Genomic DNA, 23,172 nt, shown 5'->3' on the forward strand with positions numbered 1-23,172 from the left:
TGCCATGGAATGGGTACATCGAAAATCTCTTCCCAACTATTTTGCAATTTATATGGCACAGCTGTCAGTTTTTTGGTCCTTAAATTAAATTGGTATATGTTTTTATTTATCACACTTTATCACACAGACGAGTTTGTTTTAGTTTGCTACTATATATGGTATTTTTGTGGACAGTCCCTGTCACATTTCCTCTGAGCGTCAGTGACACACTTCCTCTCAACACAATGTGTTACACAGCCTGAAGCTGACTATGAGAGAAAGAGAGAGGGGCCTTGGCCAACACTCAGGAAGGAAGGTGCTCATAAGAGGACAGAACTTGGCTGTGAACCGAGTGACTATACACAGACACTGAGCTCACGGAGGCGTGTTAGAACGTACGTTCTCATTGGTCAGTGAGAAGTTGGGAGTGAGGTGGGTGGAGACTGTTCTGCAGACACATTCCTGAGTGATTACAATGGTGAAAGGTGTCCGTCATGTGACTCTGAGACCAGCCTGTATTTACGGCAAAGTCGCCACACAAGGGGCAAGAGGAGTGGGTGGAGCCGGGGCTTGCCCAGGGGAGAGGGGGAACATTTGAGACCAACTTGCAAAGATGAACTAGCGAGCAAGTGCAGAAAAATAAGCATTCACACCTATTAACCGAACGGAATGAACCAGGCTTCGGGATAAAAGTTGCCTGATCAAAAATAACCGCTGCTTTCAAAGTGTTAATGAACTATGCCATACCAAAACACGGTCTCCATTCTTCAGCTCCCTCTCCCCCTTCTTGACTGAACCGGTGTCTGAGAGGTTGGAGATAGACTCGCTGTTTGTGCGTGCCAGGTTGGAGGCTGGAGTGGCGGGCATTGCAGTTGAGGCCTTCTTGACAGAGGGGGTGTGAGAGGCCAGGCTGGCGGTGGAGGGGGTGGGGGACCCAGCCCGGGATGGAGGTGCTGTCTGAGTCCCGTTGGCCTCGCCCTCTGTGTAGGACAGCTTGGAGGGGCGAGTGAATATCCCCTTCAAGGGCTCACACTGGAAGTAGCGCACCCCTGCCACCGAGCCATCGTTCTTCCCAATGGGCTCATCCAACACAATGCCAGCCCACTGTCCTGGTGCAAACTGAGCATCCCCCAGGAACTGCACCACGCCAGGTTTGTTCCCATTCACCCACACCCGCTCCCCGACCTGGAAGTTCTCCCCGCCATCTTGCGTCCCCACTGCACCTCCACCTGGAGTGGACTTGTCAGCTGCGACTACTTTGGGTCCGGCTGCAGGGAAACGGGTGGAAAACATTAAATTACTGCCAGTGAGCCAACTTCACTGAGCTAACAGATCTAACATGAAGGAGTTAGCTCACAGAACATGACACATTTACCTTGTTATTCAATAGTTTCAAACTCTTAGCCCATAGTGCCATATGTTACGTACCGTCAACAATTACTGTTGCCTGATATTATATACAAATGAACTTGGTCAAATGTTAACAGCTGACCAATGTACAAATAATTGTTTATTGGATGACATCAAGAGGTCAAACTTCACAGTCACATTTTCATATGACCTCTGACTGTCAACGCTTTGAAACAAAATAGCAGCACATTTCACACAGCAAGATAAAGAGCGCTGTGTCTAAAGCCTCTAGTAGACTCACTTCGCCCAATTTCTCCTACTGAAAAATATAGGTAATCCACCATATTGGAGAGATTAGGGGTAAATACTATAGCCTGCGGCTCCAAAATGGCCAGTGACTGATAAGGTCTACAGCATAAGGTCTACATCAAATCTAAATCAGCAGATCCAGACTGATGAAGCAGTAAAGCCCCTTTTATTGCAACCGTAAGCCGATTGATGATGATCCAAGCCAGAGGTTAAGTGCTGTAGCTCCCACAGCCTGGAATGAGAAGCAGCCAGGCCATGTGAACCGCTGATGCTGAGGAGGAGATCTTACCAGTGGAAGGGGAGGTCTTGGTGGCTGGCGCCCCCGTCGGCCTGCCTATCTTGCTGGGCGCTTTGAGCCCGCTGGGCTTGGCTGTGCTCATGTTTCCTCTCTGTGTGCTGTGAAATCCACAGGGCCTTTCTGTCCGTCAGTGGGCGCCGGCTGACCCCAAACCATCGACGTAGTTGTGCTCAGCCTCTGAGATGACAATGCTCTCCAAGTAGCAACACCAAAATAAATGAACCAGAAATAAAAGACAGGAAAAAGGGGTGAGGGAGGGGGGAAAAAAGGACCCTGTTAAGAGAAAGGAAATACATTAGTGCAACAAACAGCTTTGTACAGTATGCACTTTTTAAATATTAGCCTATTTACTTTGCATAATAGACTACTAATGATAATAAACCAGCATAATAAACCACATGAAAGGAAATGGGATTTTCAATAACCATAGAATACTTCAGTTAAATGGAAAGCCAGGAGGGAGTGTTGTTCCACTGGTCCATTTTTTACTTTCAAAACACTGGCTTCTTATATTGATTTGTTCATTTGGTTCAACTTCAACATCATGGGTGGCACTGCCAAGGCTTATTGTTTACAATGGATTAATGGTGAGAATAGATGGGCTGAATGGTCTGTCCTCGACATTCAAATGATCTCATGTCAATGTAGGCAGTCTGTTATCACAACAAGCAGAATCTCTCCCCCGTCACAGTGAGTTCTATTCTAAAAATACTCAGTCACAAGCCAGGCCACATTCAAGTGTCTCTGTGTCTGTATTTGTCACCACCATACGAAAACAAGTTCTCTCGCTTTCCCTTTCACTCTCTCACACATGCAAAGTTGATCAGTCTTCTGTATCAACCACCCCAGTACCATTCATTTGCACTCATATTCGATTTTTTGTTGTTGTTGTGAAAGACAAACAGTGTGAGGCACCTGACCAGAGCATAAATCATCTTTCAACACCAGACATAAAGACCCCAAGGCGCCTACTTGTCAGCCAGAGTACACTTCTTTTTTTGTTGTTGCTCAATAACATGTTGTTCTACCCTCACTGCTTTACTAAGCAGTTCTTAAAAATGGGCCCATTACATTCATTTAAAACACAATGACATCTTTCTAAATTCCTCACATTCCCACCACTAGTGCTCTGCTGTGTGAATGCGTGTTTGCCAGGGTTTACCAACCAATCAGGCCTAGCCTATAACTCTGTCCTCATCAAGAACAACTCATGAGTCTGGGCCTTCCCTCGTCACCATAAACTGTAGAGTTTGTGTGAAGAGGGAGGGATTAGTGCATAAACAGAAAGGAGTAGGGTGTTAAGCAGCCCTCCTACAGGACAGACTACTTTAGCTAAAGATGCTACAAGGGTCTAGCCTACCCGTTACTACCAGACTGACAATGAAAGAGTGGCCATGCCATAATCCGGAAATGTTTGTGTTGTCTTTTAAAGATTTCTCAATAAGGATAGATAACACTACAATTAGGATACCTAATAATATGTGAGAAATAGCATTAATAATGTAGTAACTGATGAAGCCGTTGGCCCCGAGGTGGCAACATGTGTGCTACTCAAGGTAGGTCAGACTGAATTTTATTGACAGTCTGCTAAGACTTGCAACAAGTTAGGAACTCCAAAGCCTTGAAATAATGCCTGTGGTTAAGAGACAGAGCAGCAGGTGGACAGCAAGGCTAGGGCAGTGAGCCTCCAGCCTGCACATATCAAGTTACCACCTTACCCCTGGAGGTCAACCACACACACACTACTGCAGTACTGGAGCTATGGCAACACAAACTATGCACTATTGTAGTAGTAGGAGGTATGTGGTCGTACAGAATGTCATCCAATAGGACCCCATTGCCTACACAACCGTTCTACATCTGGCATACTGTATAGGCTATAAGGTGAGGCAACATCCGTAATGGAATAGTTCAACTTCCTACATCCATTTCCCTGACTATTATGCTGCCAGCCCTCTGAGTGAGAGCATCTACCATTATCAAGTCGCCTTGCATAATGGAAAACTGCGAACTAAAATAATTCAAAATAGATCTTGCAGCTAAGTCACAGACACAAAAGCCTAGATCTATCGAGCGCTCTCTCACACACAAACACACATCTGCCTGAATGCCAAAATAGATCTCTCAGCAACACAGAATAAAGGGTGAGTCAGCAGCATTGACCCAGTTTCCATGCAGCACTCCAGTTTTCCCACTCTGTGTCTTTGAATGACACTGATCAGTGCTCCGAGGTCAGGAGGACGAGCACAGGCCCTCAAGGAAAAAAATAACAGAAATGATTGATATCTTTGTGGCAGCGAATAATGAGAGGATACATAGAAAGAGTAGAGGGGTCTATCTATTGTTGTGCCTGTTCTATTTAAGATATGTTCACTATCTACTCACTATCTGTTCTACTCTATAGCAAATAAAAATGAGCCACTTTACCCCAAATGTCTAGGCCTACATTTTCAAAGCTGTAACAGTATTAAACAAAAACAACCTCCCCAAAAACATGACTACCTCTCGTACATTGCGTTGCAAACTTCTTATGTCTTGAATCTATAGCAATGTTTGGAAAATGCTAAAGTCAACTTGCTTTCCCAAATAGACCAGCAATTTCTAGACTTGAAACCTGAGCATTACATTTAGAAACTGTGGACGTCTTGTGCCTATGAAAGTGAGAGAATGTTCTCAGCTTTCAGTTTATCCCTGGTGTAGTCAGCTGGTAATGGCAGGCCTAATCCTTTGCTCCTGACTCCCACTCTAATCTCTAGTTAGGAAGGCAGCCAAACACCAATGTTCTGTCAATGCAGGTTTTGGGTAATTCACATATCCTAGTGATGAACGTGCAAAATGACATGGTACTATGGAAAAGTTACCATACCAACTTCTTAAAACTAGGTTACTAGTCAGGCTTTTTTCATTAAAATAATTCCCATCCAGGTTAATTTAAATGAATTAACTTTGATTTGTTTAAATTTAAACTTACTTTCAAACCAGGATCATTTGCTGAAGCGCTTGTTTGACCCACTTCCTGTAGTGTGCAGACATTTTGTATTTTAGTGTTTCATTACATGTTTCTTATGGCACTGGGTTCACATGCCACCTGCAGAAAGTAAAGCACTTATTAAGAATTTACTAACTGAACAACACCAGTGCATGCTGTAAATTTAGGAGATAACAAAAATCAGATAGCTTGCTGGTCCACCATTCAATTGTACTTCCAAATAGTTTTTCAATGAAGACAGCACTGTAAAAATAAACATAACCTTGGGGCTCTGTTGGGATACATGACATGGGTGGGGACTGGAAGAGGACATGTTCTGTAAATCAAATTTTCTTCCGAAACTGATTTGAGGGCCCAAAACATAGAGATAATCGAGTTCCATGTATGATTACTTGTTGCAGGAGCTTATCTACAGCATATCTGGCTTAGCTAAACCATGCACAGTAGGGAAGCATCGCTCTGACAGTTAGTTAGTTCTCTGAATGCAGGAAAAAGGCAAAGGACCTTGCATTTTTCACTGTACAATATACTTTTGCTGACATCAGTGGTGAAAAAGCCTCACTAAATGACACCTAATTTGCTTATTATGAATAATTGCAATGTACTGTACCCTCCACTTCCCCATTCCCTTCATGAAGGGCAAAAAGAGTAATTCACTTTCTCAGAGAAATGGATGCACTTGGAAACAGTTACTTGTCTCAGGGCATAAATCTTGAAAAGAGTGTTTACCCACTTGGTACTACAAGACTAGGGTTGAATGGCGGGAACCCGGTTACTGAGATTTACAGCACAAAACCACTCTCTTTTCACGGGATAAATAACTGTAGAAACCGGTAAATTATAATAAAAAATGTATATGAACAGCATGGCGTGAAATGGAAGTGTTAAATTATATCCAATGTCTAAATCTGGCTTCTCTATGGCCTCTGCATGATGGATCAACAAAACTCAGGGTAGGGTTCAGACCATCTCAGATTGGAGCGCAGTTCACAATCCATGTAGATCTATCATCTTACCATGGTCACTTTTTGTGACAGGTCGGCCTACATTTGCTGCAGCATAGTGTATAATATAAAGTCTGAATGCACGTTTAATTGACCCATCTCCATCCGGCTTTCAGGGGTCACTTAATTTCTTTAATTGTAAAGATAGGCTGTTTTAAAACACTGCAGCTGCAATACAAAAAATAACTATCGCTCGAATATCGTTGGTTTAAATCAGTGCATCCGCGAGCACTCTCTCGCAGTCTTTCTCTCCATCAATTCCATTCAAATAGATAATCCTGTTCTAGATTGAGAGATATATATATATATATATATGTCCTAGCCTACCTATTTCAGGTAATACGTTCAATGCAGTATTATCCTTATATTTAGGTAATTAATGATGGGTTATGCATAATAAGCTTCTTAACTTATAGCCTCCATCTCTTGCACAATACGCACGCACCTGAGCTCTGCTGGTGTCGCTCCTTAGCTCTTGGAGTCCCATGTAGGAAAAGATAGACTAGAATAGCTTGCAGGACATTATTTTTTTTGCATTTCTTATACCAATATACTATTTGAAGAGGTACGCAAGCTCTTGTTTTCTAAATGTTAAATACAGCAGCCAATAGAAATCACAGGTACTGTCATTGGCTGCCACTTTTCCAACAAGTCAGTTCGTCAAATTTCTGCCCTGCTAGCGCTGCCCTGGTCAATTGTAAGTGCTGTTATTGTGAAGTGCAAATGTCTAGGAGCAACAACGGCTCAGCCGCGAAGTGATAGGCCACACAAGCATGGAACCGCCGAGTGCTAAAGGACGTAGAAATTGTCTGTCCTCGGTTGCAACACTCCCTACCGAGTTCCAAACTGCCTCTGGAAGCAACGTCAGCGCAAGAACTGTTCGTAGGGAACTTCATGAAATGGGTTTCCGTGGCCGAGCAGCCATACACCAGACTAATATCACCATGCGCAATTCCAAGCATCGGCTGGAGTGGTGTAAAGAGAGCGAGCAGTGGAAACGCGTTGCCTGGAGTGATGAATCACCCTTCACCATCTGGCAGTCCGACGGAAGATTGTGGGTTTGGCAGATGCATAGTGCCAACTGTATGTTTGGCGGAGGAGGAATAATGGTCTCGGGCTGTTTTTCATGGTTTGGGCTAGGCCCCTTAGTTCCAGTAAACAGAAAATCTTAATGCTACAGCATACAATGACATTCCAGACGATTTCTGTGCTTCCAACTTTGTGGCAACAGTTTGGGAAGGCCCTTTCTTGTTTCAGCATGACAATGCCCCCGTGCGCAAAGCGAGGTCCATACAGAAATATTTTGTTGAGGTCTGTGTGGAAGAACTTGACTGGCTTGCACAGAGCCCTGACTTCAACCCCATCAAACACCTTCGGGATTTAATGGGAAGTCAACTGCGAGCCAGGCCTAATCACCCAACATCAGTGCCCAACCTCACTAATGCTCTTGTGGTTGAATGGAAGCAAGTCCCCACAGCAATGTTACAACATCTAGTGGAAAGCCTTCCCAGAAGAGTGTAGGCTGTTATTGCAGGACCAACTCCACATTAATGCCGATGATTTTGGAATGAGATGTTCGACGACCAGGTGTCCACATACTTTTGGTCATGTTGTGTATGAGTCAGCCTATTAATTATACAAATAGGCCCTATTATATTTCAAAATGAAAATCAAATTTGCTAGCCTCTACTTGTAACTTTGTAGGCGGCATGTGCTGCACCATAATCCCATGTTCTCTGCTTTAACATGGTTTGAACGATGTACGTAATTCCAGTCCATATAATACAATACAGCACAGCAATAGAATGTACATTAAAAAAGATTAGCCTACAGGAGCTAGTTTCATTTATTTACCCAAGAGAGCATAGAGTTGTGTAATGTGCAGTAGCCTATATCATATATGTATTGGATAACGGCATGATCATTTGGGCTAGGGCTCCTTAAAATGTCTTTAACGTATGGCTCATCAGCATCAGGTAGCGTCAGTCTTACATTTTCGATCAAAGCTCTTATCAAATCCAGACATAGGCCTATTTATATGCTTTATAATGCTTTGAATGACACTTCCGGTTTCAGCGGGAAATACCGGGTTACCACAGAGAAAATATATTTATTCTCGGGATGGAACATTTTTTAAATACAGGGAAAATATTCAAACCTACAACAGACTGTGGTTGTAGAATGTAAAAGAATCAGACAAGACTACCTGCCTAACCAACCTGGTCCAATATAATGTAGGCTAGGTGAAAATAATACAAGTTCTAGCAGGCATTTTAAATCTAAGGACAAGGTCAAAATATCTGTGCCAGGGAACATAGTCCAACTTTTCTCTGCATTAGATGCACCACAATAGCAATGCAATGGGCTGTCCCATCAACCTTTTACTAAGCAAGCCGTTCTTCCCATCATTGTCTCAATGGAAATGCCAGTGTTTCGTAGTGTATTGATGCAGATTCCTGGCCGATTTCCCTCCAAAGAAAAGACCAAGAATATAATTAGGCCTATAATGGAATGAAAGAATATCAGGGCAAATAACCTCATATTTTCTTTGTAACTATAACTTGTTACAATACTATAACCATGTTAGTACGACTTTATTCTGTGGGGTGCTGTAACAAACATGAAGCTGTGGGAAATCAAAGTGCAGAAAAAACAATGTGCCCTATATACTTTGTGTGGTTAACAATTGCATGCTGAAAAAGAGATTCAGGGACATGCAGGGACACTCAGCATGGGTCTAAAAGACAGCTATTGAATAGCACTTGACTAGTCTTGACTCGTGCACCAGCCAGTGGGCAGGCTTAGCCTAAAGAAGAGCCTTGGCACCTGCCACATCTCTTGAAGAGCCTGCTCGAGCGAGTGGCTATAAATCACAAACAATGGAAGGAGCTGAGCTGTGTGCCATCTGCACTCTCATAGGTTTTCTTGGTAATTTGCCCAATCATAAGGTCTACTATGTCCCTGTCCTCCCTCAAATCGCTTCCCAGTATTGTACACTGTTCGACTGTAGAAAGTGTGAACAACACATCACACATTCGAATCAAACACACCCCTGCTGCCCCCCACCACATATTGAGTGCACTAAAGACATGCTCCAGCTCTTCTCTTTGAGGAAACATCTACTGGGGTCATTATATAGCCCCCTTAGTGATGGCAGCAGAAGATGTGCGGAGCAGAGACACTTCATTAGCTGTTAACAAAAAGGCAGGATCCTGCAACCCCCAATACCTATAGCTCCCCACTTACAACCTCTGATAGGCCAACACGAACACAACCAGCCTGGTTCAGCACTTGTCTTCTAGAGCTATAGTTGAGTTAGGCCTAATGCCACCCTCCCCCCAAAAAAATTAATAAATCAAAGTTTGTTTTCATGGCTTGGTTGTGAAATAGGCTCATCATTACAGACACATTTTTCCTCCAGCATTGACTGTACTTTAAAAAAGCCTCAACTTTAGAACATTCAAGAAGCATTGTTGGGTTTACTTGTAATACCAAATAACTGTTCTTTTTTAAGGACCAGTTCCTTCATAGCAGGCATAGAAATCGTACATATTAAATCATAAACAATAGCCTAATTAGACAGCTCAGTTTGGGATCGACTAAATTCTGAAACATCAGTAGTACAGTGAGCAAAGCAGTTTAAGTTTAAGACAACCAGCACTTTCTTGGATCAAAAGATTAAACAAATATGAGATCAAACAAGCTTGGCTGGTTTGTTTTAACATTTAGCAGATTCATGTGGAAACAATTAAACTGTAAACTAATTGCTTGTAGTGGTATGTTATGTTATTGTTTGTTGATGGTTTTGCTGTAAATCAGAGATGGTAGTCAAACACCAGACTCAATGCCATAGATATTATTCAATAATAAATGGTCAGCTCACTGGCACACTTTCTGTTACTTATCTTGCTCTAGTCTAGCAATTCAAGTGAGCTTTCAGAGCAGGGCCAATACCAAAGAGTCCTCACTTCTTGGGCACCTGAGATGCCCAAGAAGTGAGGAAACCAGGTTAACTGTTGGCAACCTAAAACCTGGCTGAGCTCTTTTACCCTGAGTATATAAAGGGCCTGGCTGCCTCTGCAGAGTACAGCCTTGGGGGCTGAGAGCAGGTATCAGATCCACCACCGAGCCTGGCACAGGACACAGAGGAACATAAGGTCAAATAAACCTTGGTCGGTGCACCTGCTTCTGTTACCGGTGGAGGCCAAACTTCTTGAGCCTTGTTGGTGGACTTTGATCCAAGCATAAAAAGAAACCTAAGCCTGAAGTTCTCTCCATTCTGCTGAACTCTATCAATTATGAGGCCAAAAACTAGGCAGATGATTTTTCATGATCAAATGTTACCCGAACAGGTTTATCATTTAATCATTACTGAAGAATTTCAACTGAGAGCATGATCAGTGTCAAACAAGCACTGAAACCAGGTCAAGGTCACAGATATTTTTACACGTCTTCCGTTTCATTTTTCTGTATTTATTTGATTTTGTTATTTTAACTACTCTATGGTTATTATTTAAGCAATAACGCATGAGGCGTTGTGGTATATGGCCAATATACCACGGCTAAGGGCTGTTCTTTTACACGACGCAACACGGAGTGCCTGGACACAGCCCTTAGCCCTGGTATATTGGCCATGTGGCGGCAGGTAGCCTAGTGGTTAGAGCGTTGGGCCAGTAACCGGAAGGTTGCTGAATTGAATCCATGAGCTGAGCTGACAAGGTAAAAATCTGTTGTTCTGCCCGAGCAAGGCAGTTAACCCACTGTTAACCGGGCGCCGAAGACATGGATGTTGATTAAGGCAGCCCCCCGCACCTCTCTGATTCAGAGGGGTTTGGGTTAAATGTGGAAGACTCATTTCAGTTGAATACATTCAGTTGGACAACTGACTCGGTATCCCCCCTTTCCCTATATATAGCAAACCCCTGAGGTGCCTTATTGCTAACCAAAGTAATTAGAACACTAAATATAAATGTTTTGTCATACCTGTGGTATACGGTCTCATATATCAACATTCAGAGCTTGAAACACACAGTTACTAATATTGCTTAGATAACCATAATCTACTATTATGTATTGATTTCTTTATGCAGTGTGCACTGACCAAAACACCGGAATAATTATCACTGTGAATCAATTTAATGTTTGTGTGTCAATTAATCCCATAAGTAAGGGACGGGTTGCAAACTGGCGATTTGACACAAAAATTTAAATGTAATTCATTCATTCATAGAATAGATTACCTTGACCTGAGTTTAGGTACAAAGTATCAAGTGATTTTAATCACTACCATGTTAGAATATTTTACTCCACTACATTCCTAAAGAAAATAATGTACTTTTTACTCTATACACTTTCACTGACATCCAAAAATAGTCGTTACATTTTGATTGCTTAGCAGGCCAGTTGTGGTCCAATTCGTATCAAGGGAAACATCCCTGGTCATCCCCACTGCCTCTCATTTGGCAGACTCCCTAAACAAATGCTTCGTTTGTAAATTATGTCCGAGTGTTGGGTGTGACCCTGGCGATCCATATATCAAAACAAAAAAAATCATGCCGTCAGGTTTGCTTAATGTAAGGAATTGAAATGATTTATACTTTCACTTTTTATTTTGATACTTAAGTATATTTGAGCAATTACATTTACTTTTGATACTTAAGTATATTCAAAACCAAATAATTTGACTTACTCAAGTAGTAATTTACTGGGTGACTTTCACTTGAGTAATTTTCTATCTTTACTTTTACTCAAGTATGACATTGGGTACTTTTTCCACCACCGAATAACATTTCCTTGAAGTTAGCTAGCAAGGTATAAATAAGTAAGCTGACAGAGACATATATTTCGTCGTCCATTCGAAAGGTTCCCTGGGAGATTTCCCACGTGTCATAGTCCCACTGACGCATTGCCATTCCAGTGTGTTGTTTTCAGTGTGGTCGATGAGGTGGCACATCTGGACATCGTTTGACAGTACCTTCGAAAAGTGCTATGATGCGAACTTCAAGAAAACTCGATTGGGTTAACAATCTAAATGTATTGAAACACTTGCTAGTAGATCGTCTCGCAAAAAAACTACACAAGCGAGTTAGCTAACATTAGTAGCTATACTCTGCCAGGCCTGTGCCTGCCAACTCAGCTCGCTAGCTACGATACTAAGTTATCATTCCACTTGAGAAAAGTGATTAAACTAATGACACATTTTCCAGTCTCTGCTCGCAGCAAGGCTATCATGAAGTTTCGATAAGAAAACTGACAAATACATGGCGTTCCGAAAAAGTTAGCTACCCAGTTGCTACGTTTTCATACTATTTTAGCTTTCCTAAGCCACGCAAACATAGCACACTGACAAAGGGTTGCCATTAACGTTACTAAGGAAACTAACGTTATCGTTAGCTAGTTCTACTGGTAGACAGAATCACAGGTCCGAATGCCGAATCGTACTGCAATGTCAACGCTAACGGACAACCGGTCTTGAACTAGCGGTTATGATCTCTGGTATAAAAAAATTATCTAAAATCACGTCTTCAGTTAACATATAATCTCCAAATCAAAACATGCTGAAAATGTGGTTAGTTACCGGTTGTTAGCTAGCTAACCCTGAAGGCCCAGGTAGTAGTGGCTGGCTTGGCTTCTTCTACCTCCAGAAGGCTAAACGATGTAGCCGTGAGCTAAGATGGGGCTTAGCAACTCCCTTTTCCTCCGTGGGTTGTTGTGGGCTCATTGACCTGGCTGAGGGCCCGCCCGGCTAACCATAAAGCTAACGTGAGATAGCGGATGCAAGTCTTTTCACACATCCTTACCTGTGGCACTCGTATGAACCGTTTGACGAAAAACTAGATAGAAACAATCCCACAGACACTGCTGAGTTGTCTCCCCAACCGAAGCCTTCTGTTTCGAGTCCGACCGAGGTGCTGATTGAGTGATGCAATGACGTAAAATGGTCTCGCCCCTTTAGACAGTAAAAAAATAATAATCTAATACTGGACCACAACTTGAACAATAAGTTACCAGAATTGTTATACGAACACGCAATAGGTTATAAGATTCATTTGCTAAATATATATTTGTTAAACAAGCTACTAAACTTGCATTATTGCTCGTCTGTCAAAACGAAAAATCATTTATACACTTTAATTAGGACCATTTGCTCGGATTAACATTTTTTGAAAATAAAAAAAATCCATATAGGCAAACGGTTACCACCCAAATACAGTTGCTCGTTTCCCTGTACTGATTTTGAAACCCTGTGTGGAATATGCTTCCTTTTACCGTTCAAATTCTGGTAAGAGTTGGGTCCTTTTCTAATAACGTACTTTTTACATGGTTTGACTGGAGAGAACAGTTGTACAATTTCAACCATCCAAACACAATGTACAGACCAATAATTGCTTCTATGGAAAGGCTATATTAGTGCAGGGCTGGCAGTCAAGAAATGTGACAACGCTTTAGACCAGTCCATTTCTAGATCTAATTTTGGCCAGTCTCCATCAAGCACCATCAGGGCACGACCCTTAAAAATCAGCCCTCCAAATGGTTTATAATCTTGAACACTATTTAAAAACAGAAACATGAGAAATTCATACTGCAAGCAGCCTTCCCACATACTGTGTACGTTTAATTCAGACGTTCAATGGCAAAACTACAATGACAGTCCAATTTAGAATAACAAAAACAAACCATTGACCCCTAAGTAAAAAGTAGGCCAATCTCCTTTGACACTTCTCCTCTAGACAAGTTGCTCTTAGTCAAATTTAATATGGTTACCTGAAAATGTCAAATTAGGTTTTGCTGCTCTCTAGTGCCATTATGTAGTAGCAATAACCAGATGCTGAACCAAGTCTATGACGCTGACGAAAAGACTTACAATGGTCGTTACTTTTTTTTAAATAAACGTGCAATATTAAGCAGGGCCATATTGCTGTAGTGAAATTCTGAATTAAGACACCGACTTCCTGTGTCAAAATAGAAATAAAATAATCCAGTTAAAAATCACCTCAACAATCCAATCAAGTTTCAAATGAACTTAAAATCGAGATGAATATGTCCTTATTTGATAGGAGTAGCCAATGGGAGGCTACTTTAACCATGAGAAGAGGAGAGGCGCCTAGAATGCAAAGAGTCGTAGAAAAATGATCAAGCGATGGTAAAAACAGAAGAAAAACATTTTATAAAATCTTATCTTTACACCTAAAAGAGCAATATGGATGTTGTCATTGCTACAAAAATGATTTTATGTGAATGGCAAAACAGACACGCCAAAACTGTCTTATGGGGTTTCCTTAAAGAAAAAGTATTCTAAAAAACCTTGCGTCTTTATAGACCACAGCTAACGCATAAAATACATTCATTTTGGTACAAAAAAAATAAACCATTAAAAATAAGTTTGAATGACAGGTCACCAAACTGTTCAGCTCCAACTTTTGTGGCACACTTAAAGAAAAGTGTATGAAAACCACAGATTTGTTAAAAAAAATAAAAAATAAAAGTGTTTATGCAAAAGAATCCCTGGATTTTAATTCAAGCCAGTCTTTTCACTTTTTTTTCGCCATATTTCGAGGGGAACCTTTCAGCAAGTCTCGGATTCGAAGGTATGTCCCGGTGGCCTCAGCAACCTCTGTGAATTCTGGCGTTTCCTCAAAGGGAATAATGCCATGTGCGAACCTACTCCGGTGAGGCACGGCTGTTACCTTCCCCATAGAGTCAGACAGATCTCCCTCGACAGCATCCTGATCTGAGGGGTCTGGCTGACGGCTCTCTTGTTGGACTGGTGTTTGCAGCAAGCTGGGCCTCTGTGCAAGCACATTGCCTCTATCTGCAGCAGCTTCAGGACTCATAGGGCTCTCCTCTTGGACTGGTGTTTTCAGCAAGCTGCTCTCATCTTCAACCACCTTGCCTTTATCTTCAGCATCATCCTGACATTTGCTAGAAGATGGATCAACACTGATCTGCTCATCACTGTTGTGGCTGGAAACCTCCACAGATCCCTCCTTTTCCTCATCTTCAGCCTCACCTTCCTCCATTTCAGTTTCAGTGTCGACTTGGGCAGGTGTGGAGACGCTGGGCGAGCTGGGGAGGGGTGTTCCAACAGCTGGTGTCTCAGAGTCACTGTTGGTGGTGGTGTCAGCATTTTCCAATGCAGCCCAGATCAGCCTCTGCTGCTCCTCTAGCTCCTCCAGTGTCAGCTCTTCCTCCTCCCCACCTACAGACTCCTCACCCACTCCCACAGTGCGTCCCCGTAGAGCCGGTGAACCATTAGTGGGTGTGGGGGGAGGTGTTCCCTTAGGAAGAGGGGGTGGAGTGGGAGTGGCTGGTGGTGTACCATGAGGTAAGGGAGGTGGTGAACCAAAGGATGGTGAGTCAGGGGGCAGCGGGGGCTGGAACTGGAAGCTGTCTGAGCTCCGGTGGCGGCGAGGTGTAGTATCCTGGTCTGGAAACAGACACTGACAAGCGTTATGCACTGCCAGAGCAGGGAGGCCATTGCACACATACAACATAAGTGACTTTTGTTTTCTGCAAACAGACAGACCGACCACCCAGTCATGACAGTGAATAGCAAAATGATCTGCTGGTTGCAATAGAGTAATTGGTTATACATTGTATTCAGACACCTGGAATAATAACACCGCTACCTGAATCAACATCCATATCTGAACTCCTGGCATCAGATCTCCTTTTCTTCGTCTGCTGGGGAGTTGATTCGGATTCATGCAGTCTCTTATTGCAGTTGGCACCAGGCTATTGGCAAATATATTACTTTATAGTGTGCACATATACAGTGGACAATTTATTAAAATGTGGAATAGGAGAATTGTAGTTACCATTGGAAAATTGTTAGACAGATAGTCAGCAAAATTCTGCTTCATATGGTTATGCTGTATTGGAATAGAGCCATATAGCCTGTAGTCCTAAAAGTCAGGGGAAAATGTTGGTTGTAAAGGTCTACAAGTGGTGGCAAAGATCGGTATGCTTGTACCCTAATGATGGCCAGCAAACTGATTTCAAGAAGACTTACATCCTTCACACTAGGTGGTGCAGATATATTGAAGCCTGGGAAATCTACTAGCTTGGAAACATCATAGGAAATGCTTTGTCCATGGTCGACCTCTGTTAGTTCTCCATCTTTTGACACTATAAAGGGTGAACACGGTTTAAATACATAGCAGCCCAATATTAATTAAGAATCAGGAAAGATCAGTGATTCAACAAAAACTGCAAGGCAAGTGTTTAGTAAAGTGGTTATGGTCTCTCCGGGTGAAATCTTACCCTTCCCATCATATAGCGTGAGACCCGAGTTCTCCATCTCTGCCTCCTTAAGCCAGCCAGGTGGGTAGCCTAACCGCCTCATGCGGTAGATGTGAGGGGGTAGAGTGTTCATTTCAACTCCCAGTGCAGACATCAGCTCCTCACTGATCAATGCCAGAAACACAAGCAAAGGGTAACAGATTTGTGATACCAAAAACCCTAGTTCTACAACTTCACTTAAACCTTGCAATAACTGAAAACAAATTAGTCTCTTCTTGTGTCAGTCTTCAGACATTTCAAATGTGCCTTGCCTCATGATTCCAGGTTTGTATCTGGCAAATCGCTCCTCCACTTCCTCAGCATGGTAACGCTGATTGCTCAGGTTGCCCTGGTTACCCTGAGAAAACTCCTTCCGCTTCTCATTGATTCTGGCCATGTCCTTTGGCTAAGAAGAAACGAACAGAGCTGTTGATCACGTGTCAAACCTGGTTTTAAGCTCTTCTATCTGCCCATGGTAAGTAAACAACTTCCATGTTATAAGATGCATATTAAAGTAAAATGATATTCAAGACTTACCTGAGGACAGTCTCGCAGTTGATGACCATCCAACCCACAGTTGAAACAACAAGGCTTAGGTCTGTAGTATAGGCACAAAAGCAACAATAAAATTACAGATATTTCCTGCATAAAAAACTAAATCTCTGCTATACCTTTTCTCTTTCATCTGTACTTCCTGTCCATCTAAGGCGATGACCTGGCTGAAGACCTGCTGATATCTTTGCAACAATTAAGGAACTCAATTAAATGATGCAACTGTAGGTTCAACGTGCGTAACAAAACACTGCACACTTTTTTACTCATATACCGACTACCACGTACATTAATACACACAATGAAAGATAGAAAAGATAATGGTTCAAAAAGTGAGATTTCTTTTCAGTTGATGTTCTCCAACAATGAAAGCTGGATTCTACACTGAAATGTGTCATTTTAGAAAAAAGAAGTGACTGAAGGACACAGGGCTGTCCACAGAGAGCAGAGCAAGCAGTGTTGAGGATACTTTGGAACCTCCCATCCTTCTGTCTGCTGGGGGTTATCATTAAGCAGGGGCTGTCCAAGTTTGTCCACACAGAAACTGGTGAAATATAGGACACTTCCCACCATCTGTGAAAAAGAGACACACAAATATATCCAGACAAACAAATGCAAATTGTGCATTTTACAAGACATGCAGGGGACAGACACCTAGATTGACATAAAAACATTTTTTTTTTTTTTTATTAAAACACCCACACTGAAGGCCTCCTTAATCTTTTTGATGTCACAGCTCTTGGTTTTCTGATCTTCTTCCATAATGAAACTTGAAGACTGCATGTGGAATGAAACAGATGTGAAATATTTTCCCTGTAAAACATATTTTCTTCTTTGAAGCTTGAGCAAGACCATCTCCAAATCCGAAAATGTACCTGAGGGTTGACATTGCCGGAGGGATTTCCTTTTTCAACTTCTCCATGCGGCTGATGTTTCTGAACAATGCTACAGATGGAGTCTTCAATTTCTTGACGGCATTGCCTGGGAAAATAAGATTAACAGTTCACATGTTAACACCCATAGACATAGAAATAAAGTTACAAAAATCATTGGAGAAATTGACTAAGAAACCAAAAAAAAATCCTACTTTGAGATGCTATTATTTGCGAAAAGGATCTGTAGAAGAGGCCCATCAATCTTGATGTTTTCAACATTAATGCCACTGGAAGAAAAATATTTGAATGAGGACATTACACACAGGTTATGCCTGTAGTGAGTAGCACATCGATAACTTACCTTGGCCTTGTCAAAACTTTCAATTTTCTCTTCAACTCTTGATGTGGACAATAGGTTAAAGAAAAATAATACTGAGGCATTTTTGATCAAAACAACATAGACATCTAGCACGTTCAACCAATCTGCTAGTTTGTTTGGAAAAGGTTATTCAGTTAACCACAAACTATTTATATTTGGATGAATGGAAAGTGGATCTGCTTCTAGCATTGTACATAAACTAAGCAGTGTTTATTCAAGAGTGTGACTAAATTTAACAGTTTTAGGCTGACGTTATCATTCCCCCCCACCAGACTTGGGAGTTACTAGACGATTAAACTCAACTCCACGATTAACGATGTTGAGTGGCGACTACTGTCAGATGTCACATAAAATTAAGGTTTTGTTATGTGTAATTGCAGATTATTCTTTCGGTCCTGAAATCAGTAGTTTTTGATAAAATTAAGTTATGTGATGTCGGAGCTCCAGTTCACCCACACTAGTTGCCGCTCAAATTCATCGTAAATTGTTGAGTTTATTCGGCTAGGGAGTTAGCGTACTAGTCTTCTGTCTAGCTATTTGGCAATTCGTAGTAAACGTCGATTTTTTTCCCCATGGGTTCTAGCTAGTATGTTTTTTAGCTGCGATTACAAAATTGTTTGCAAGCTAGTGAGCTGAAATGCTGTCAAGAGGCAGGTCCAACCAGTGACTGGTTGAGCGGTGAAATAAAGATGTCTCGTTTACTAGCTAAAGTTAGGCCACAGACATGGTGGCTAGCTAGCACCCGCTAGCTTCTCACACAAGGATATTCTCTTCTATTAGACTCCGGATTGTCTCCTCACACTCCTCCAATCTTTCACTGAGCTCAGAGCCTTCCTCTCCAACTTCCTCCGTGAACCGAATGTGAGTAGCAACAGGCATACTCTCTTCCAATTGTTCAAAGAGCTCACAGTCACCAAAATCAACCTCCGCCATCTTCACTCTGTTGTTGCTGGCCAGAGTTCAGAGGTCAAAACTTTATCACGCAAGAGCGTTGATTGGTTGTTTTATGCCACATGTTCAAGGGACACCATAAAACAGATATTTGGATATAGTGACCACGTTTACATGCGCACAGTTTTAGGGATAGTAGCTCATATCCCGCTTAAGGTCGTATTCGGGATAAACTGTTTACATGCACCTGTGTTATCCTACTTACAAGTATCCCTGTATCCATGAATAAACAGAATATTCCTAATTTAAATTCATATTGGTTAAATGGAATAATAACTGAAATATGGACACTGACTGTAGGCCTATACATTTTCACATGTAGCGTAATATAATATTAACTGCAATAAAATCATACAACAAATGTTAATTTTGTCTCAGGAACAGGAGTGGAGAAATATGATATCTTTCTTTCAGCATCTCTTGAGAAAATGTGAATGCGTGTCTGTCTTATCGTTGACACTTGTTATGCAAGCAGACAGTATTTCAACCACATAAAATATGCACCCAAGACCAACTGAAGTCTTATCAGAAACGTGTTTCGTCGTTTTCTCAGCTTTTCATTTCCTTAAAACTGGTCAAACTGATGACATTTTGCACAATAACAATATTTCCACTGTTTTTGTGTTTTCTCCCTCGTCCCTAAAGGAAACAGACAACTGTACAGGTGTTAACTAAACTGAACTAAAATATAAACAAATGTAAAGTGTTGTTTCATGAGACCATGTTTCATGAGCTGAAATAAAAGATCTCAGATGTTTTCCATACACACAAAATTCTAATTTTTCTCAAATTGTGCACAAATTTGTTTACATCCCTGTTAGTGAGCATTTCTCCTTTGCCAAGATAATCCATCCACCTGAAAGGTGTGGCATATCCAGAAGCTGATTAAACAGCATGATCATTACACAGCCACCTCCAAAGTTGTTTAGAGAATCTGTCAGTACATCCAAACGGCCACACAACCGCAGACCACGTGTAACCACGGCAGCCCAGGACCTCCACATTAGGCTTCTTCATCTGTGGGATAATGTGAGACCAGCCACCCTGACAGTTGATGAAACTGTGGGTTTGCACAACTGAAGAACTTCTGAGAACAAACTGTCAGAAACCGTCTCAGGGAAGCTCATCTGCGTGCTCGTAGTCCTCACCAGGGTCTTAACCTGACTGCAGTTCAGTGTCGTAACCGACTTCATTGGGCAGGTGCTCACCTTCAATGGCCACTGGCACACTGGAGAAGAGTGTGTTCTTCACAGATGAATCCGAGTTCAACTGTTCCAGGCAGATATCATGGGCAATCATAAGCTATGGACAGCGAACACAATTGCATTGTATCGATGGCAATTTGAATGCACAGAAGTACCGTGACGAGATCCTGAGGCCCATTGTCGTGTCATTCATCCGCCGCCATCACCTCATGTTTCAGCATGATAAAGCATGGCCCCATGTTGCAAGAATCTTTACACAATTAATGGAAGCTGAAAATTTCCCAGTTCTTCCATGGCCTGCATACTCACCAGACATGTCACCCATTGCGCATGTTTGGGATGCTCTGGATGGAAGTGTAAGACAGCGTGTTCCAGTTCCCGCCAATATCCAGCAACTTCACACAGCCATTGAAGAGGAGTGGGACAATATTCCACAGCCCAGAATCAACAGTCTGATGAACTCTATGCGAAGGAGATGTGTCACGCTGCATGAGGCAAATGGTGGTCACACCAGATACTGACTGCTTTTCTTATTCACGCCCCTACCTTTTTTATAGGTATCTGTGACCAACAGATGCATATCTGTATTCCCAGTCATGTGAAATCCATAGATTAGTGCCTACTGAATTTATTTCAATTGAAAAATCTTTGACATTGTTGCATGTTGCGTTTATATTTTTGTTCAGTGTAGATTACTAATGCATTCATTCTATCATGTAAAACATTATTCTGGTGAGCACTACTTTATAGTCTTCTGGGGCAACAAGTTATGACAGAAGATAAGCTGCACGTATCTGACTATAGTTGACAAACAAATGGCCTACCAAATGTCAGAAATTATAATATGACCTTCCAAATGTTGGAAATGATAAGGGACAGATCGCAATTTACTGGGGGGATGGGTGTTTTTTTATTGGGCACAGGTGTGTGTTGTTTTTCCACTGGTTTACATTCACTATTTGCAGGTTTTACTATATAATTTCTTCCTTCCTAGACACATTTCCTCATCTACTTGCATGTGGTTCTCCTATATCAAGGTGTTTTGGTACTTCCCTTATGCACTACGCTTTTCCATGTGCTAACTTTTACTATACCACAGGTCACTATAGTTTACCAGTCTAACGGTCTATCCGACACTCCATCCACCATTCATAGTGACAATTGTGGTAGGTGGATCGTTTGTCCAGATCTGCAATAGGCTAACTAGCAATCATGCCACATATAAAATCATTTAAAGCTGCATCAATTGTAATATGAATCCACAAGAACAAATAGGCAGCGGAGAGGCCAGGTGCATCATTGCGCATGAAAGAACAGTGAAGACATGAGACACACAGCTCAAAAAGCTCCCCTTTTGATCTTGTTAGGGACAATACAATTATCCTACCTAGACTAGCATAGAACACCACAATGCAATGAATAATTGCATTTTATTGTTTTCAAGCGAGTACAAAATTCTACTCTAGGCTACATTGAAAATGTAATTTGAATAACAACAAAAATGTGGCCACATATGCTCCCGGCAGACCCAGTTATTCAGGAAAGCAGGCCCAGTTATAAGGGAATTCTTAACACACACTCTGCCTCCTTTCCAATCCGGGCAGCTATTCTTTGCGCATTTGGAACCCAACACTTCAATATAGGCTAAATATTTATCATTTAACTTTTAAAATGTATTACCTTTTATATGTGTCATAAACACAACCAGTCACCATGTTTTAATCTGATTAGGGTACTTAAAAAGTCTCCTGTAGGCCTGAACACGTTCATCCAAAATATACATTTCACCATTCTCAAAATGGCTTGGCATTAACCAGGTTTCCATCCAACCTTTTTATGAGAGTAAAGTAGCCTACACGTCGGATAAAAAAATAATAATGACATCAAGTCAATTTGATGGAAACGCAATTTTGATGCACCAGGGTTCCCCTTAGCCGGTAGGTCTAATTGCCAGCTAATAGCCAGCTGTTAAAATTGTAGCTGGCCATATTGTCCAGGATTGGCTTTGACGCAGCCACATGTAGGCCACTTCCTATTCAGATAGGATGTCATTTTTAAACGTACATTTATATGTTTTTATCAGTATTGTATATCATTGTCAGCCTATTTATTAATCAAAACCAGTTCTATAAATAGGCCTATGCACACCTGTTTTATTTCATTCTGTTGAGACATTGTCATTGGCTAAATTACATTTGATCTGTCTTTTTAATTGTGTGCTCTCTTTGGCCAAATTAAGTTCCAACTGTAGATCCAATGCTGTGTTCGCCACAATATAATAGCCTGCTCATATTTTCCACCTTTCATTTAACTAGGCAAGTCAGTTAAGAACAAATTCTTATTTACAATGACGGCCTACCCCGGCCAAACCCTAACCCGGACGGTGCTGGGATAATTGTGCGCCACCCTATGGGACTCCCAATCACGGCCGGTTGTAATACAGCCTGGAATCGAACCAGGGTCTGTAGTGACACCTCTAGCACTGAGATGCAGTGCCTTAGACCACTGAGCCACTCGGGAGCCCCATAAAAACAATGGCTTGACTTACTTTTGATATTACCCTAATCAAGTTTAAAAACGTTTGTTAAGGTTTGGTATGGTGTGGCTATTATTAAGCTTTAGCTACTGCAGGCCTATGATATGAAGGCAGTTCACACTGGCGCTCCAACTGACTCCGACAGTTGAACTTATCTTTATACAAAATATTCTGATTAAAAAATCACCTTCTGTAAGTCTATATCTGTATAGCAGACACACTAGCCATCTGACATAGAGAGATCGATAGCGATATGCTGGTGGCATGCTACGACACCGACATGCATTTCTTTATCTCTCTGGGGCTTGGCCTAAGCTTCTCTTCCTTTATATACAGTATATAAAAAAAAATATTTGAATATCATACAGTGGACACAATGCCCTGATGCATTTAGTGATCATATATCCGACAACTGAACCGTGAGGTGGACAATTATTGTTTTCGGAAAGTAGCCTAAAAACAAT

The 23,172-nt window shown here is 41.7% G+C and overlaps 2 protein-coding genes across 9 annotated transcripts in view; both read right to left on the reverse strand.

Annotated features, from left to right (window-relative positions):
- Positions 1-12,840, reverse strand: part of LOC120022158 (CAP-Gly domain-containing linker protein 1-like) — a 46,955-nt gene extending 34,115 nt beyond the window's left edge. For 4 of the 5 annotated variants that reach the window (XM_038966263.1, XM_038966200.1, XM_038966331.1 and 1 more), the window contains exons 1-3: positions 12,730-12,840; positions 1,928-2,209; positions 727-1,247 (exon numbers count right to left, since the gene is read on the reverse strand). In XM_038966263.1, coding sequence (XP_038822191.1) covers positions 727-1,247; positions 1,928-2,018 — 612 coding nt within the window. In that variant the 5' untranslated portion in view covers positions 2,019-2,209; positions 12,730-12,840. Of the gene's footprint in view, positions 1-726; positions 1,248-1,927; positions 2,210-12,506; positions 12,699-12,729 lie in introns of those variants that run through there. The other variant, XM_038966128.1, reaches the window with a different exon arrangement.
- Positions 12,841-13,518: 678 nt separating this feature from the next.
- LOC120022564 (zinc finger CCHC domain-containing protein 8-like) lies at positions 13,519-18,961 on the reverse strand. Of its 4 annotated transcripts, XM_038966563.1 has the most exons (14): positions 18,784-18,961; positions 17,999-18,041; positions 17,850-17,924; positions 17,638-17,743; positions 17,465-17,539; positions 17,232-17,335; positions 16,882-16,947; positions 16,748-16,808; positions 16,483-16,616; positions 16,193-16,335; positions 15,942-16,057; positions 15,748-15,834; positions 15,559-15,664; positions 13,519-15,356 (listed from the first exon to the last, which is right to left on the reverse strand). In XM_038966563.1, exons 1-14 carry the CDS (start codon positions 18,947-18,949, stop codon positions 14,461-14,463), a joined length of 2,178 nt encoding a protein of 725 aa, XP_038822491.1. In that variant the 5' UTR covers positions 18,950-18,961; the 3' UTR covers positions 13,519-14,460. The 4 variants fall into 4 exon arrangements, with proteins under 4 accessions (XP_038822491.1, XP_038822634.1, XP_038822564.1 ...); XM_038966706.1 differs by lacking the exon at positions 17,850-17,924; XM_038966636.1 differs by lacking the exon at positions 17,465-17,539.
- Between the last annotated feature and the right edge of the window lie 4,211 nt (positions 18,962-23,172).

Source organism: Salvelinus namaycush, chromosome 1 (assembly GCF_016432855.1).
Source record: "Salvelinus namaycush isolate Seneca chromosome 1, SaNama_1.0, whole genome shotgun sequence".
Lineage (NCBI taxonomy): Eukaryota > Metazoa > Chordata > Actinopteri > Salmoniformes > Salmonidae > Salvelinus > Salvelinus namaycush.